Below are 17364 nucleotides of genomic sequence, written 5' to 3' on the forward strand. Positions count from 1 at the left end.
GTTCCCATTGTGGTTCAGTGGGTTAAGGGCCTGACATAACGTCCATGAGGATGCAGGTTGGATCCCTGGCCTCGCTCAGTGGGTTAACGATCTGGTGTTGCTGTGAGCTATGGCGTAGGTTGCAGATGTGACTCAGATTCAGTGCTGCTGTAGCTGTGGATTGGATTGGCTGGCAGCTGCAGCTCTGATTTGACCCCTGGCCTGGGAGCTTCCATACGCCACAGGTGTGGCCCCAAAAAGAAAGAAGGAAAAAAAAGAGCGGCTGGGATATATTTTGATAAACTTCATGATGGTTCTTTGGAAGAGGATCTCTAGTTGGTACACTTGATATTCCTTGATATTTAACATCACCAAAAGTATAAGCCCAAACATGCTCAATTTTCACTCTACATCTTATGCTTGCTGGGCTTTCCTTGAGCTAAGCGAAACCATAAGCATCAGATTGTTTTCCTTCAGTACACTTTTGGTACAGGAGCCTATGATCATTCTTTCTATGACCTGACATCTCCTGGCCCCATCTCCTGTCCACCTCAAGCAGTGAATGTGTTCCAAAGGAATACTATTAAGCAGCTGTCATAAATAGTTTAAAGAATTTTTAATAGCATAGGAAAATATTCTATATAAAGTTGAGTTTGAAAAAAGCAGGATAAACTAGATAGACACTATGATCTAATTTTGTTTAGACACATACATTTCCATATACATATATTCAAAGGTGAAAACTGTTCACATAAGACCTAAATTGGCTCTCTCCAGATGGCAGAATCACACATGAATTTTTCTTTGTCAGCTCTATTTTCAAGTGTGTTTCTTTATAAGGAGCATGTATAACTTTTATAACCAAAAGTAATAATGTAATGGAACCCAACTAACAGCTGTAAGCTAAAAATCATATTTGGGGAGCTAGTACTTTGTCCTTAAGGTAGTTGCTTATTTCAGAAATGATTTATAAAGGATGTAAATTAATTATGCAAGATTTTCCATATATATTCAGGAATAATCATTATTCTAATTTCCTCCCACTTATGTTGCTTTTTCTTCACTCTTCCCACTGGAGCAGATTGATTTGAGGCTCGGAAGGTAGAACAAAAAAAGTAGGCAGTAGGGTGCACTATGAACAAAAAAAATAACTGTATTCTTTCTTTGGACTCTTTCTGATGTCTCTTGGGAGTGATGTGGTCTACATGGAGGAGAGAGAGAGCACAGAAAATAACCAATGGCAAGTAGCTTGTATTTTTCTGAAAATTAGAGCACTCAATAAGGCACCTCTGACCCCCTCACCATCACCATCACTATAAATGGATAGATGGGGTTTTGGAGGGTGTTAGAGGATTCTTTTTATCCCACATTTACTGGATCCAGTCACTGGTAGCATGGGCTATTTCAAAAGTTGTTTGGCAAGAAAACTAGATCATAAAGCCCTTGAGGTCAAGGACCATGCTCACTCCCCAATTTGTTTACATGGAGCCTAGGACAGTGCCACACACATAGTACCTAATAAGCACTTCTATCCAGAAAGAAAAAAATGTTTTCGTGGACTTTGAAAGAGTTCAGAGGCAGTGTCTAACAAGTTATGAACACAAGGGAATGAGCTTTGTTGTATGAAAGACCAGCACAACTTGATGAAATCGCTGATCATCAAGAATAGTTTGTGGAGCTAGTTAGGGAGTGTGTACTTTTTAAAAGGATGCATCAGAATGGGGAAAGAAAAGTGCCAGAAAAGATGTGTACAGTTCACATTTACTTATGACTTATATGAAAAGTAAAAATAGTGTATGTATAATAATTCTCAAGGGGCGGAGTGGGAGGTGCGGATACTGAAGAGTAGGTTTGACGTATATGTCCAAATCTGAGCACATACCCAACACTGACTGGAAATTATGGCATGTTCACGGGTATGGATTTTTAAAGTCTGTGAACCACTGGACTGAAGAATTGGGTTCCTCATTCAAACCACATCATTATTAACAAAGCAGAATTTCCTTTTAAACGTCAACAATCAGAGCCTTCACTGTCTCTAGACCCAGTGACCATTCCTAACCTGATGATTATAGACTCCCAAGCCTCTGTATTTTATCTTTATAAAAGCTGAAGGATGGTGCTCACCCATTTTTCCTTTCTCTTCCACTTTAGATACCTGACAATGTCTTTTAAACTTTTTCAAATACTTTGGCCTGCAGGCTTCTAAGGTCCTAGTACTTACTATAGTACCATTTGTCCGGAAAGCAGACAGCAAACATATTTATATAGGATCACGTGGGGAAAAGAAGTCTGCGTTTAGACAACAGAGGAAAATACATGTGCAAAAACCCTGCAGATGGAAGGAGGGTTAGTAACACAGAAATGAAGGGAGAAAGGAGACCCTTGTCAATTAGAATGTGAAGTTCAATGATTCTCTCCAAGAATTCAGACAAATTCAAGGCACAGCAGGCGCAGGCTTATATACCATGCGGATGCGTGTGTGTGTGTGTGTGTGTGTGTGTGTGTGTGTGTGTGTGTACCTCTAATATATTCATCCAAGATGTGCTTTTCCTAAGCTTTTAACATATTCCAGGGTAGAAACCAATTAAAAGACTTATCTGTGTATATGATTCTGAGGCCAATCCTACAAAGAGAAGCCTCTGCTACATCTCAGAGCTTGAGGCAAATCCCTGGGGGAAGACCATTTAAGCACCAAGTAGCCCACCTCTAAAATAAAACCTGGGGAATCAGATGGCCAGGACCCAGGTTTTTTTCATTTGATTTTCAGAAACACTGACCATAGATAAGTATTCCATGATTTCTAGCAATGAGTGATAAAAACATATACTTCCTTTTCCCACTTGAACATTCCTACAGGACTATTCTCTAAAGAGTCTTCATAGTTAAATACTTGTGATTCCTTACTTTCCCTAAACTTTGAAATTAATAGAGAAGGAAATACTGAAGAGAAAACCATTCCCTCAAGGAAGAGATTGTAAAGTACAATGTGTTTCTGAATTTCTTTAATAAATTTCAGGGCAATCCCCAAATGTACGTCCTGCAATGCATCCCATAGATGACTACATTCCACGGTGGGACGCACCCCTACGTGGTTGGTAAGATTTCAAGATTTGAAGATTAACTGCCAGGGGTCAAGTCCATTTATAAACCTTATGACCCTGGGCAATCACCCTAACCATACTGCCCCAGGCCCCTTAGCTGGGTAACAAGAACCCTAAGAGTAACAGATCCTACTTCATAGAGTTACTGTCATGAGGATTAAAGGAGTTAATCCATCCTAAAGGCTTATTAACACAATCTCTAGCCCATAGAAAGGACCCAATAAATGTAAACCATCTTAACATTAACAAACAAAAGAAACTTTACTATAAATCATTTTAAGACAGCTTTCAAAATTTAAATTGCTGTCAGCAGATCCCTGCCTCTACTTCCCACAAAGAGGCACTGACACCAGTTTCTTCAGAGATGACATTTTAAGTAAAAGATCTTATAATAAAGACATAGGCTACCATATACCAATTCGAATTCCAGTCACACAAAATAATTCCCTGGTGTTGACAAAAACTATTATCTTTTGAGATATTACCTTTTCTAAAACCCTAAGTCTCTAGCTAAGAATGTAAGCAAGTTAGAGGCCACTCTCTTCATGGGGCTTTCCCACTAACAAAATTCCACACCATGAACTTCTAATAATGTCTCTTGTCTACAGATTAATAATTACCTAGTTCAAAACCACATCATTTCCTTTCTCTGCCTCATTTCCTTCAAAGTGAAACATAATTTTTTCTTGGACCTGGAATAAAAAATTCTAGATTAACTAAGCAAATTGTTACCAGAAATGCAATTTTATAATAATTCTATTTCAGAGTACTCAAAAAACATAAAACATCTGTGTGTTGTTTGTTAATACATAAAAAAACTAATATATAGTGGATACCACCTAGGTGGAAAAATGAGTCTATAACTAGAAGTGCAAACAGAAATCACTATAGAGTCCATCACTATTGGGTTTTGAAGTCCAGTTGAGAACATTTTAAGAACTGTGACACTTCTTTAATCTTGGCTGGAGGTCACAAACTGTTTGGCAGAGATGTTTGGTTTGGCCAACCCAGTACTTTAAAAAGTATTAAATTATCTTTAGGTGGGCCATGCCCTCTATTTACCTGACAAGCCCTTAAAAAGCAGTTTATTTTGCAAAGTCTGCCTAAGAGCCATCCTTACAGGAAAGAGATCAAAATATCATCATTAGTTAAACAGGTACTTTCTTCACCTATGTCCTGATAAAGTCCAGAGCCTTGGAAATTAAAGACACTAATAGTTACATTCAGAAATTCTTCCCATTGCTTATTGGATTAATATTTTTTTTAATGGCTGCAGCCATGCATAAGGAAGCTCCCCAGCCAGGGATTGAATCTGAGCCACAGCTGTGACCTATGCAGTAGCTGAGGCAGTGGCTACTTCCTTTACCCCACTGTGCTGACCACATATCAAACTCAAGCCTCCGCATCAACTCAAGCCGTTTCAGTCAGATTCTTAACCCACTGCACCACAGCAGGAACTCGAGATTAACTTTAGATATATACTTTCATGAATGTATTTAACAGGGGTTCATTTGATTAGGATTGCTGAGCTGAGTTGTTAAAAATCATTTACAGCTGGATACTGAAAGAGACCAGAAAATAGGGAATGAAAAGAAAAATGCTCTTTTGATATGAAAATTTGAAGTCCAAATTCACATAATTTTCAAAAAATTAGTAACATTCAGTCCATGGTTGGTTTTTCTTCATTTAAAAGAAAGTGAATTTGCTCAATGGACTATTTAGAGAGGCACTAGTTTCTACCAATGTATTTTAATGAATATTTATATATATACATACACACATAGAGACGCATATATACATATACTCAGAGCACAGACTGAGCCAACTACTATCCTCAGTCTTTTCAATTCCATCGTACTTTCTGGGAGATTCTGTTCCATTTACAAATTAAGTCTGCGTCTAGGACCCAAAGAAGAGAACACTGGAGAGGGTTTCCTAAAATGTTAGTGTACGCTTCACTCCACAGGTGTTAGGTTTTAGGCACTGGTGAGGCACAAGCTAGCAGGCTTTAGAGTCCAAACACTGTTAGTTAAGCGTTCTTTAAAATTAACATGGCAGAAGGCTTCCATTCACACTGCAGGAAGGACACACTTGTCTCCGGCTTCCTCTTCAGAACACAAATACAGGGCGCCTTGCAGTGACTTGGCTTCTGGGGGCAGCGGCCCCGGACTCTCCTGGATTGGTCTCTCAGAAGGTTCTGGTGAATTCTCCCTCCATCTGGGACTCGAGTGACGTTGAGAGACTTCCCAGAGGGAAGGGCACGGCGAAGGGAAACCCAGCGCCGATCGTGACAGGGGGTCCTCTTGAAGGACAACTTCTTGGATACACCTGTTGGAAAGCACTTCCTTTTCTTTGGAATTCCGCCATTTCATCCTTCTGTTCTGAAACCATATTTTCACCTATTGATAAAGTAATTGGACAACATGATCACTTACTTCACGTTACGTCACGTCAGCATTTTAAACTGTCATTTCTTCCACTGTGCCTTCCACAGAATACCTTATTATCAGAGGCAGCCTAGGAAAGTTCTTGTGGCATTTCATATGGGGTGCCTTCAAATATACCCGAGAGGTTACTTTAGTATAACAGCTCCACACACTTAGGAAACAAAACAACTGTGGTAAGCTGGCTACATCCTGCAAGCCGGACATTGTTCAAGACTAATTTAACTCTCTTCGACATTTTAAAACCTCATTTACTCTGTACTAAATTATTTATTCAAAGGAAATGTTATTGACAAGCCATAGCATCTTAGGGTTTATGTTGTGCCAGGTGTCAGGCCAGGCACTTAACGTGGATTATGCAACAATGACTGCAAGAAGTCCTTATTTCACAGGTGAGACAACTGAGGTTTGAAGCGATGAGCCAGTTCCACGTCACATGGCTAATAAAATGGAGGCACTTAGGCTAGAATCGGTGATGGTCCCACTCCAGCACCCAGACAGAGTGACCTCATCAGGAAGGTCTCTTTTTTTTGTCTTTTTAGGGTCACACCCAAGACATATGGAAGTTTCCAGGAGAGGGGTCGAATTGCAACTGTAGCTGCCAGCCTATACCCCAGCCACAGCAATGCAGGATCCAAGCCACATCTGCAACCTACACCACAGCTCACAGCAATGCCAGATCCTTAGCCCACTGAGCAAGGCCAGGGATCAAACCCACATCCTCATGGATACTAGTTGGGTTCGTTACTGCTGAGCCACGATGGGAACTCCCCTTATCAGGAACTTTTGGAGACTAAATTAAAAATACATTTTAGGAGTTCCCGTCGTGGCACAGTGGTTAACGAATCTGACTAGGAACCATGAGGTTGTGGGTTCGATCCCTGCCCTTGCTCAGTGGGTCAACGATCCGGCATTGCCGTGAGCTGTGGTGTAGGTCGCAGACGCGGCTCGGATCCGGCGTTGCTGTGACTCTGGTGTAGGCAGGCAGCTACGGCTCCAATTAGACCCCTAGCCTGGGAACCTCCATATGCCACGGGAGCGGCCCAAGAAATGGCAAAAAGACAAAAAAAAAAAAAAGAATACATTTTATAATGCTTTGATAAATTATGGGCTTTATATAATTTCCAAGTTTGACTACTCGTGGGATTTATCTAACTCAAAGAATTAGGCTCAATAAAAAATGACTGTAATTAACCTAAACGTGCTTATAATGGTACTTTCCAACTTGAGCCATACTCTCCCTCCACCCCACTTGAGTCTTTTTTTACTACTAACTTCCCTCTTTATCCACTATTTAGTAAACTGCCTGAGCAGAAAACATCACAATTGGTTTCTGATAGCTTAAAAGCCAATCACATTGTTTTTCTGTGTGTTGCACCCTTTGGGGTAGGTTTCAATTTTTCAAACAAAAACTGGAGAATTTTTATCTAAAGAAATAATTAAAGTGCACCAACCAAATAGTTCCCCGAATGAAGGGACAGATTCAACCTAACACAGTCTTTCCAAGTTGGTGAAACTTTTGTTCTTTTAACTTGACTGGCAATGTCTAAAATGGCTACAAAAGAAACCCACCACAGGCAAGTGAGTCCAAAAGACTGCCATCTCAGTTACAATCCTGTGATTAAGGCCTTTCATAAGAAAACAGTACTAATGTGTACACACCAGAGCATTTGGTTCTGTTCATAAACTCATTTATTATTTGTACAGTAGGCATTTACTCCCAGAAAGCCTGCCTAGTATTTCTAATGGGTTTTTGCTATGACAGTTACTTGTTCCCATTAGTGATTCCTGCCTTTCTCATCACATTAATCATTTTCTTCTCCCCTAAGTTTTTCTGTACATCTAGAAAATTTTTGAGTGATTTCAACTTTTTTAAAAAATCATGAAAGGAGTTTCTTCACAATCAGTGGTATTGGGACAAATATTTGGGGAAAACCATAAAAACTCTACCTCTCAACAAATACAAAAACAAATTCCAGATGGATTAAACAGATAAACACAAAACTATACAAGTTTTAGAAGAAACTAAGAGATTATTATTACAGTCTCAGAGAGATGAATGTTTTCTTAAGCATGACATAAAACAATAAGGCTACAAAGGGAAAGATAGATCTGACTAAATAAAGAGAAACTTTGCACAAATAATGATACCATAAATTTATGAAAAAACCACAAACTACCCAGGAGGATTAAAAGCAAAGGCTCAAAGGATATTTATACATTCAATGTTCAAGTAGCATTAATCATCTTAGCCAAAAAGAAGAAGTAACCTAAATGCCCACTGGCGGATAAATGAATAAACAAAATGTGGTATATACATACAACTGAATATGATTCAGTCTTTAAAAGGAAGGAAATTCTAACAATAGCATGGATGAAACTTGAAAACATTATGCCTAATGAAATAAGCCAATTACAAAAGGACAAATACAGTATGATCCCATTCATATGAGTTCCTAGAGTCGTCAAGTTCACAGTAGAATGGTGGTTGCCAGAGGACTGGGCTAAGGAGGAATGGGGAGTCACTGCTGAATGGCTGCAGGGCTTCAGTTCCACAAGATGAAGACAGTTCTGGAGATGGATGGTGGTGATGACGCACAACAGTCTGAATGTACTTAACGCCACTGAACTGTACACTTCAAAAGGTGAAAGTGGTAAAGTGTATGCTATGTGTATTTTACTACAATTTTAAAAAACCCACAAACTTGGAGAGGATTTATTTGTGATACCTGTCAATAGGAAATGTTATTATCCATAATATTCCAAATATTTTGATTAACAGCCAAAATAATTGCTGCATATCTCTCAACAGAAGTGCAATGGGGAAAAAATGGTGCAGCCATGAAAAGGCTAATTCACAGGTTAAAAATGACCAGTAAGTGATTAAAAGAGTCTCAAGTTCTAAAAATTAGAAAAACTCAAATTACAAAGTAACAAATACCACTGTCAATGAAGTTGGCAACTTTTTCAAAAATTTAAATGGGGGAGGTTGCAAAAAGAGACAGTTTTTTAGAGTAAAATTTGATATAAATTCTGTATCTTGATATAATATTATATTTGGAAAAGAATTTCAAAATTCATCACAATTTAAAAGGTACATAAACTTTAATTTATAAATATCACTCCTAGTTTCATATCTTATAGAAATACTTTTAAAGTGCATAAAGATACACATTAGTAAAAACTGGAAATAACTTACAGTTGAAGATGGTTAAGCGAATTTTGGTACATCCATGTAATGGTCTGTTTTGAGCTATTTATGAAAAAAATGAAGTAAGTGTATACGTAGACATGGAAGGATGCATTCCGTGACTTTTTTTTTTTTTTCTTTTTCAGATGCATGTCAGACATATGGAGATTCCCAGGCTTGGGGCTGAATCAGAGCTGCAGCTGCTGTCCTGTACCACAGTCACAGCAATGCCAAATCTGAACTGCATCTGTGACCTACCCCACAGCCTGCAGCAACACCAGATCCTTAACCCACTGAGCAAGTCTGGTGACTGAACCCACATCCTCATGGACACTATGTTGGGTTCTCAACTTGCTGAGCCATAACAGGAACTCCTTTTTGTTTTTAAATGGCCGCACTCATGGCATTTGTAATTTCCCAGGCCAGGGAACTGAATCGGAGCTGCAGTTATGACCTGCACCACAGCTACAGCAACAAGAGATCCATAACCCACTGTGCCAGCCAGGGATCAAACACACGTTTCTGCAGCACCCCTAACCACTGCAGGTGGATTCTTAACCCACTGCACCACAGTGGGAACTCTCATCCCATGACATTTGGGTGGGGGTGGTGAGCAAGGCACAAAACAATATTCATTGTCAGCAGCATTATTCATAATAGCCCCAAACTGGGAACAATCCAGGTGTCCACCATCAGAACAGAGAAACTGTGGTGAACCACGCAATGAAATACTACATAGCAATGGGTACAAAGGAGCTCATTTGTACTGTTTTACAACATGGCCACATGAATGAATCTCAAAAACATATGTTAAGTGAAAGAGGCACTTACCAAAGAATATGTACTGAATGATCCTATTTATATAAAGCACAAAAATGGCAAAACTGATCTATGCTGTTAAAAGGCAGGAAGAAGCAGGTAGTGACTGGGAGGGGATATGCAGGGGGCTCCTAGCCCAGTGGTGATGTTCTACTGCTTGAATTGTTTGCTGGTTGCACAGGGGATTTGTATTGTCCTTCAGAAAAAGTCAAACTATATGAAGAGTATGATCCCATTTCTACTTAAAAATATATATACACAATTCATGTCTCAGCTTCTTCATTTGTAAAACAGAAATAATAAAAGTAGGTAATTTTCAGCCATTATGGAGAAGAGTATGGAGGTTCTTTTAAAAATTAAAAATAGAGTTACCATGTGATTCAGCAATCTCACTTCTGAGCATATATCCATACAAGATGAAAACTCTAGTTCAAAAAGATACATGTACTCCAGTGTTCACAGCAGCACTATGTACAATAGCCAAACATGGAAACAACCTAAATGTCCACTGACAGATGAATGGATAAAGAAGATGTGGTACATATATACAGTGGAATACTACTCAGCCACAAAAAAGAATGAAATAATGCCATTTGCAGCAACACGGATGGTCCTAGAGATTATCATACTAAGTAAGCCAGACAGAGAAAGACAAGTATATGATATTGCTTCTAGGTGGAACCTTAAATAAAAAGATACAACTGAACTTATTTACAAAACAGAAACAGACTGACAAAGAAACTAAACTTATGGTTATTAAAAGGGAAAGGAGGGGGATAAATTGGAATTTAAAATTACCATATACACACTACTATATATAAGATAACCAACAAGGACCTACTACCTAGCACAGAAAATTATACTCAATATTTTATAATAACCTATAAGGAAAAAGAATGTGAAATATATATATATTATATATGTATAATGGAATCATTGTACTATACACCTGAAACTAACACAACATTGTAAATTATACTTCAATTTAAAAAAGTAAAATAAATAAATAAATAAAATAAGCTACAAAGATATATTGTACAATATAGGGAATATAGCCAAAATTTTATACTAACTACAAATGGAGTATAACCTTTAAAAACTGTATACGTGTGACCTGTATTGTACACCAACTAACTCAATATTAAAAAGTAAAAAAGAAAATAAACAAAAAAGTAAAAAATAAAGTAGGTACTTTCGTTATCTATAAATGACATCAAACATGAGGGTACAGGGTAGTCATTATGCAAGTGTCTGTGTTTTTATATGTTTGTGCATATATAACACACATATAAATTTATTTTTAAAACAATACATGATATGTCATTAAATTCAAATGATAAATATATAAATGACAGTAGGAACAAGGGAGTTGGATGGGAAAGGTGACAGATATGTTTTCATTTTTAATATAACAAATCTCCTTTTGTTTGAATTTACCATAATAAATAGCATGCATTAATTGCATAATTAGATACAGTGTATATGCAAATAAGAAAAATGTTAAACTACTTCTGAGCTGTTCACCAAATTCAGTAACATATAATGCATTCCTTCCTGAGGTCCTTGAATTTTAAAAACAATATAATATGTGCCTGTGGAGGAACTGGAAGATAACGCACAAATAGGAAAACAATTCTTTTTCTCAGAACAGAAATATTATGGTCATCCCCTCATAAACTTTCTTTAATATGCCTGCCGCACTCTCTTTTCAATAGTCCATTTCAAAGAAGATGCTATGCAATGTCACAGATTTTCAGATTTTCTTGGAGCACTGCCAGATCAAACCAGCCACTTTTGACCTTTTAACACCCACGTCAAGTTTCTACTCAACCAGAGACTCCCAGCCTCCCAAATCCACACTCTATCCGCCAATATAATGCAGGGCAACCCTACTGAGCCCCCAAGTGGTCCTCTCTCAGTCCCAACAATCCCTCTGAGGATCAGACAACTCCCCTGCTAGACTCCAGAGGTGGGGACAGGTATAAGGCTCCAAAGAGATACTTATATTCCAGGAGAACCACCAATCTTGCTTATTAGGCAGGACATCTCTAGGGCTGTCTCTCCCTTATTATTGTAATTGTTACCCATTTATGAACTTCTGCTTTGTTTTCCCAGTTGATTTCATCAATTCCTTGGGTCTAAGGAGTGTAACTTTTTTTTCTTTGTTTGTTTGTTTGTTTTATGGCTGCACGTGTGGCATATAGAAATTCCCAGGCTAGGGGTTGAATCAAAGCTGCAACTGGGGCTATGCCACAGCCACAACACTGGATCCCAGTCGCATCTGCAACCTACACCACACCTTATGGCAATGCTGGATCCTCAACCCACTGAGTGAGGCCAAGGATTGAACCTGCATCCTCATGGAGACTATGTCAGGTTCTTATCCTGCTGAACCACAACAGGAACTCCTGAGGAGTGTATCTTAATCAGTACTTATCAGTATTCCCTCTTACTGCCTACTTACAATACACACAATGGACCCACACATAACAGACCATTAAGATATAGCTACTGGTTCGTCTATCATGAACACACAATTGCTCTGTGACACAAACAGAATTCCTACATCTGTCCCTGTTTTTTAGGTATAAACTGGAGCCCAGAGCAATTAATTAAGGTTAGGGGCTTATAAGTACCACACACAAGGAAAGCACAGACTGCTGATCTAGGCCAATTATTCCCTACCACACCTTATACGGCATCCTATGACTACAAAAAGTTGGGGAGTAGGGGGACAGATGACTTCCCTAGGGAAAGGAAGCAAGGTTAAGAAGGGTTCTGTCTAAAAATAGCTGGTTTAATAGCATCCAAATTAGAAACCAGGTCATTTGGATTGAGGGAAGTACAGGAGAGCATGGTGGTTGACACAGCCTCTGTTAGCCCTTCAGTGCCTTTATGCTGATTCAAAAAATCCAGAGGGCTGTAGCTCTGACCAGGAAAGCCAGTTTGACAAGCAGAGTACCTGCTGCATTTCAGTTGCTGACATCCCCCTCAGCCAAGTGTCTTTGTGCAGTAAACATTCTGTACAACTGTACATGGTGGCTCCAGGTTAAAGAAACACAAACTCCAGAGTAAGGATGCCCAGGGTGGGAGCCCAGCTCCAAAGCAGCTTCCTTCTGTGACACCAGACCTCTGTGTAGCCCTCTACAATTCCTCATCTAGAAAATAGGTATGATTATGGTGCTTATTTCATATGGCAACTATAAGAAGGATGAAATACGAAAATGCTAGTGCCTTATGGTGTTAATTATTTATAATAAGTGGGCCAATTTGTAAATAGAATATGCTGTATTTCCCAAAAGGCCAGAAAGTCTCTTGTAAAACTATATGAAACATCATTGTACAAGAAAGGGTTGAAAATAAGGGTTGCAAATGTGAAATTACTTAACTGTCCTTGACATAAGCCCATGGTGCAAAATAATGAAATCTATTAAGAGGTATTTATGAGTCACTCATTCATGCCTTGATTTTGGATTGGAAATGAAGAAAAAGACAGGAAAATTGGTTCCTGCTTTTGTAGGCAATTATGTAGCCTGTTTCTCTGAAAACAGAGCAAACAATGCAATGATGTAAATGCTACAGCCTTTGCTTTTCTCTTCATTTGGAAGAATTAATCAAGCAAAAACCTAGATCTCTCAACAAATAGACCTATATTCAAATAGGAATTGTGAAACCTATTTTTACCCATTGAAAAGGTATGAAAGTCATTCAATGATGCTTTAAGGTCTACCACTATGCCTAAGACAACAAATATTTGCCAATGAATGAATTCATTAGATCCCTACAGAAATAAGGGGCAGTAGACATCTTCCTGCTCATTAGTACCTGTGATTCCTTTAGTCCCAAGCTGATGGCAAGTTTCTTTCGGTCTGTTTTGCTGATATATTTCTGCTTCTGAAACATTTTCTCCAAAGCCTTTCTCTGGTCCTCAGAAAAGACAGCTCTTCTTAAAATACCCCTTCGAGCTTTGGAATTAGATTCCTGGGTCAGAAGAGGCAGCACACTCTCTTCTCCTAGTGGGGAAAAAAAGATACAAAAAGCCCTGTTAGCTGTAGAGAGGAGAATTCCATCTGACTTTCCTAGGACAGTATCTTCCTTCTCAGTACCATGGCCAAATTATCTCATCTCTGAACTCTGCAGACTTAGAATGTTTCTTAATCTCTTTTTGGTCATAGGCTCCACTGAGAATTTGATAAATGCTCTTTGATTCCCACTGAAGAAAAGTACACAGGCTTTCCTTCCCAGTTGTGCATGCTATGTCTGAAAGCCCACAATCCCAGGTTACAAAGTTCCAATGCAGAATAAGCAGTAGGTGGTTTAAATACTTAATTTTTCTCTAATTCTTCATTTACTTATTCATTCACTTACTGTCTCAAAGTTTTGAACACTTACCATGTGCCAGGCACTCTGCTCAATACTACACACTCAGAAATAAGACAGATTTTATTGCACTACCTATAAAATCATGTGGAAGGGATTTATTAAACTAGCCTCACAAGTGTGATGAAGTATTCCTAAGGGGCAGGTGTCTTGGGAGCACAAAGCAGTAGATCTAATCTGAATCTGGATGTCAGAGAAAAGAGTCAGAGATGTTTAATATTAGACGGAAAGTTTGGAAGCCCTCCCCAAAATCCCACTCCCAAACTCAACTGATCATCAGCTCATTCAGGGCAGAGACATTTGCTAATATTTTGGTCTTTTTGAGATGAGCACAACACTGGTTTCCAGGCTCTGTGAGTTTCATTCATCATTCGCCATGCATTCAGCTTTCCCAGTTGTGGTTGGCAGAATAATGTTCTTTTCAAAAACGCCCATGTCCTAATTCCCAGAGTCTGTGACTATGTTACATTACATGGCAAGGGGGAAGTAAGGCTGCAAATGGAATTACGGTTTCTAATCAGCTGACCTTGAGATCAGGAGAGTACCCTGGATTATCCAGGGGATCCCAGTGTAAGTGGAAGAAGGAGACAAAAAGGGAAGTCATAGTGAGAGTTTTGAAGATGCTATATTTCTCCCTTGGAAGATGGAGGAAGGAGCCATAAGCCAAGAAATGCAGGCAGCCACTAGGAACTGGAAAGGCCAGGAAACAGTCTCCCCTAGAGCTTAAGGAAGACATGGAGTCCTGCTGATACCTTGATTTTCGTTCAGAGAGACCCATGTCAAGCTTCTGATCTCCATGACTGTAAGATAATAAGCCTGAATTATTTTAAGACTCCAGGTTTGTGGGAACATGTTTCATCAGGAAGAGGGCACTAATGCATTAGGTATCAGACTCAATGGGTTAACTGCTGAGGAAACCAGACAAACAGCACACGGTCCCCACTCTCACGGAGTTCACCTTCTCATGGATGGATCATCACATGAACATCACTTTAGAATACAGGTACCAGGGAGCTGGGACTCGTTTATGGCTGAAGCTGGTATGCATTTTGGTGCTTAACAATTATTTCCTAATAAAGAAGCAAATGAGTATCTTAAGCACTAGAAGAGAATGGTCTCTAAAATGCTCTGGGATTACAAAAAGGAAGTGATAAGTTCAGAGAAAATAAGTTGAGCCAACTCTAGAAGAAAAATTCCATTCCAGACAGAAAGAACCAAGGCCAATCCAGGCAGAGTGACTAGCATGTCTCAGAACACGAAGGCACAAAGGAATAAAGTCTCCCAAGGAAAAGTGAGCAGCCTGCAAGCCTGGGGAAGGGCAAGAAGCAGAGGATGCAAGCTGGCAACCATGTCCAGCCTGCAGATGGGCTTGGTTTGGTCTTTGCTTGCTGGTTAAAAATTAGATTTAGCTGTTCACATTTAATAACTGGGAGGTTTCACATGATGCCCAGGTTTTCAACATCTCTTCAAAGGGAACTCTGCTGGGCTCGCTTTTAAGCAAAGAGCTACCAAAGTGAATGGCAGGTGCCTCCTTTAGGTGGAGCATGTGGTCCTCAGTTTGCCATATACTCACCTGGCTTGCTTTTTGCCTTGAAGACATCTGGACCTCTGGCATAAAGATTACAGAGAGGAATGGAGCCAGATCATAGAGGACTAGAAGGATTTGGAATATTACCCAACAGGTAATGAAGATCAATAGGCTATGTTTAAGCCGGTTGTGACATGATAATAATAAACATACACATAGTACTTATTCTGAATTCTTATACTTTGTGTTAAAGTTGCCGATGTGCGTTATTTCATTTAACCCTCCCAACCAATCTATTTCATGAAGTCTACTATTATTCTCACCATTTTACAGATGAATAAAAAAGCAGCTCAGGTAGCTTAAGTACTTTTGTCCAGGGTCACCTGGCTAGGGCTTCAAACCCAAGAAGACTGATTACAAAACAAATGCTCTTAACGCTACAGTACTGCCACAATCTGACTTGTATTTTAGAAGAAAAATGCCAATAAATGGATAAATCTCATCAGTTCTACCTCTGTGATAAAGTAGCTTCCTTTCCTATTTGTCTAAAAGATTACAAACATCTCCTAGCTTGTCTCTCAGCCAGGGCTTGTACCTCATTCTGGTCCATCCATTGACAGATGAATCACTAGCCTCTCATTCCTTCTCCCAGCTCTGTACCATTCACATTTTCCTAAAGATGCCATAGTCCCTGGGATGTCATCAAGCCCATTTCTTTTCAAAGGTCTACTTTTACTGATGCCCTTCCCATTCATCCTCTCGTGGGATCTTGGTTCATTCTCCATCTATGGAACCAATTATTTTTGCCTGTCTCACACCAAGGTCATATCAAAGTCAGCCTTGACAACTGGATTCACCATGTCTTTATTGGTGATTTAAATAGTTTTTTCTTTTTTTTTCTTCTTCTTTTTACAGCTACACCTGCGGCATAGGGAAGTTCCTGGGCTAGGGATCAAATCGGAGAGCTACAGCTGCAGGCCTACACCATAGCCATAGCAACACCAAATCTGAGCCGCATTTGCAACCTATGCTGCAGCTTGCAGCAATGTGGATCCTTAATCTACTTAGCAAGGATAGGGAATGAACCCACATCCTCACAGACACTATTTTGGGTTTTTAACCCACTGAGCCACAATGGGAACTCACAGAGATATAAACAGTTTTATGCAATGTTGGTCAATGATAACAATCAAAATATCTCAATGTGTTCATAGTTTTCTAAATCCTTTTCTTCTCTGAACTATCCTTGGCATAGAGACCATGGAATTGGCCCTTTTGCATTATTTCAGAGCACAGGTTCATCCATTGACAGTGTCTTTCTAGGAAGCCTCAGAACAAAGGACTCTGGAGGATGGAAGAACTTGGTTTGGATTGCAGCACTTAACCTGTGTGACCTGGAGTGAGTAACCTGTTCAGCTTATTTTACTGAGTTTCTCTAAGGATTTGGTGAAATAACACAAAAAATTTTCAGTGTCTAGCCCACAGTAAGGATCCCAAAAATCTACTTTAATTCCCTTTGTTGGATTTCATTTTATTCTTATAATAATCATATGCCACATGCTCTGTACAGATGAAGTGTTTAGATCAGTTAAGGTCCAGAATTGCACAAAGGATACAGATTTCAGTTGGGAGCAAGGCCTTCTGAATCCAAACTCTTGGCTCCTTCCTCTACCCCTCACTGTTTCTTAGCGGGTCAAGAATGGGAAGACAGAAACATTTATGAACACAGCCAGAGCTCCTGTCTGTGACTATGGCTTCTGTATCCTGTTCTGGGTCCATCTGTGAGCCTAGACTACATGGTATCTCTTATACGGCCTGCTTACAGTGCCCTCAAATTCCAGAGTGCCTTTCTCACTTCATATTTTGATCTGGAATTCTTAATTTGCAAATGTATCCAATTTATCATTATTACTACTGTGT

The 17364-nt window shown here is 39.3% G+C and overlaps 1 protein-coding gene across 2 annotated transcripts in view; it reads right to left on the reverse strand.

Annotated features, from left to right (window-relative positions):
* Positions 1-578: 578 nt before the first annotated feature.
* Positions 579-17364, reverse strand: part of DBX2 (developing brain homeobox 2) — a 42061-nt gene continuing 25275 nt past the window's right edge. For both annotated transcript variants that reach the window (XM_084957237.1, XM_021092578.2), the window contains 2 exons: positions 13362-13549; positions 579-5482 (listed from right to left, as the gene is read on the reverse strand). In XM_084957237.1, the coding sequence (XP_084813363.1) occupies positions 5153-5482; positions 13362-13549 (518 nt within the window). In that variant the 3' untranslated portion in view covers positions 579-5152. The remainder of the gene's footprint in view (positions 5483-13361; positions 13550-17364) is intronic.

This window comes from Sus scrofa, chromosome 5, assembly GCF_054392235.1.
Source record: "Sus scrofa isolate SSC_HxYL_T2T_F1_AM1 chromosome 5, Sscrofa_HxYL_maternal_Yorkshire_Landrace_v2.0, whole genome shotgun sequence".
Taxonomy (NCBI): Eukaryota; Metazoa; Chordata; class Mammalia; order Artiodactyla; family Suidae; genus Sus; species Sus scrofa.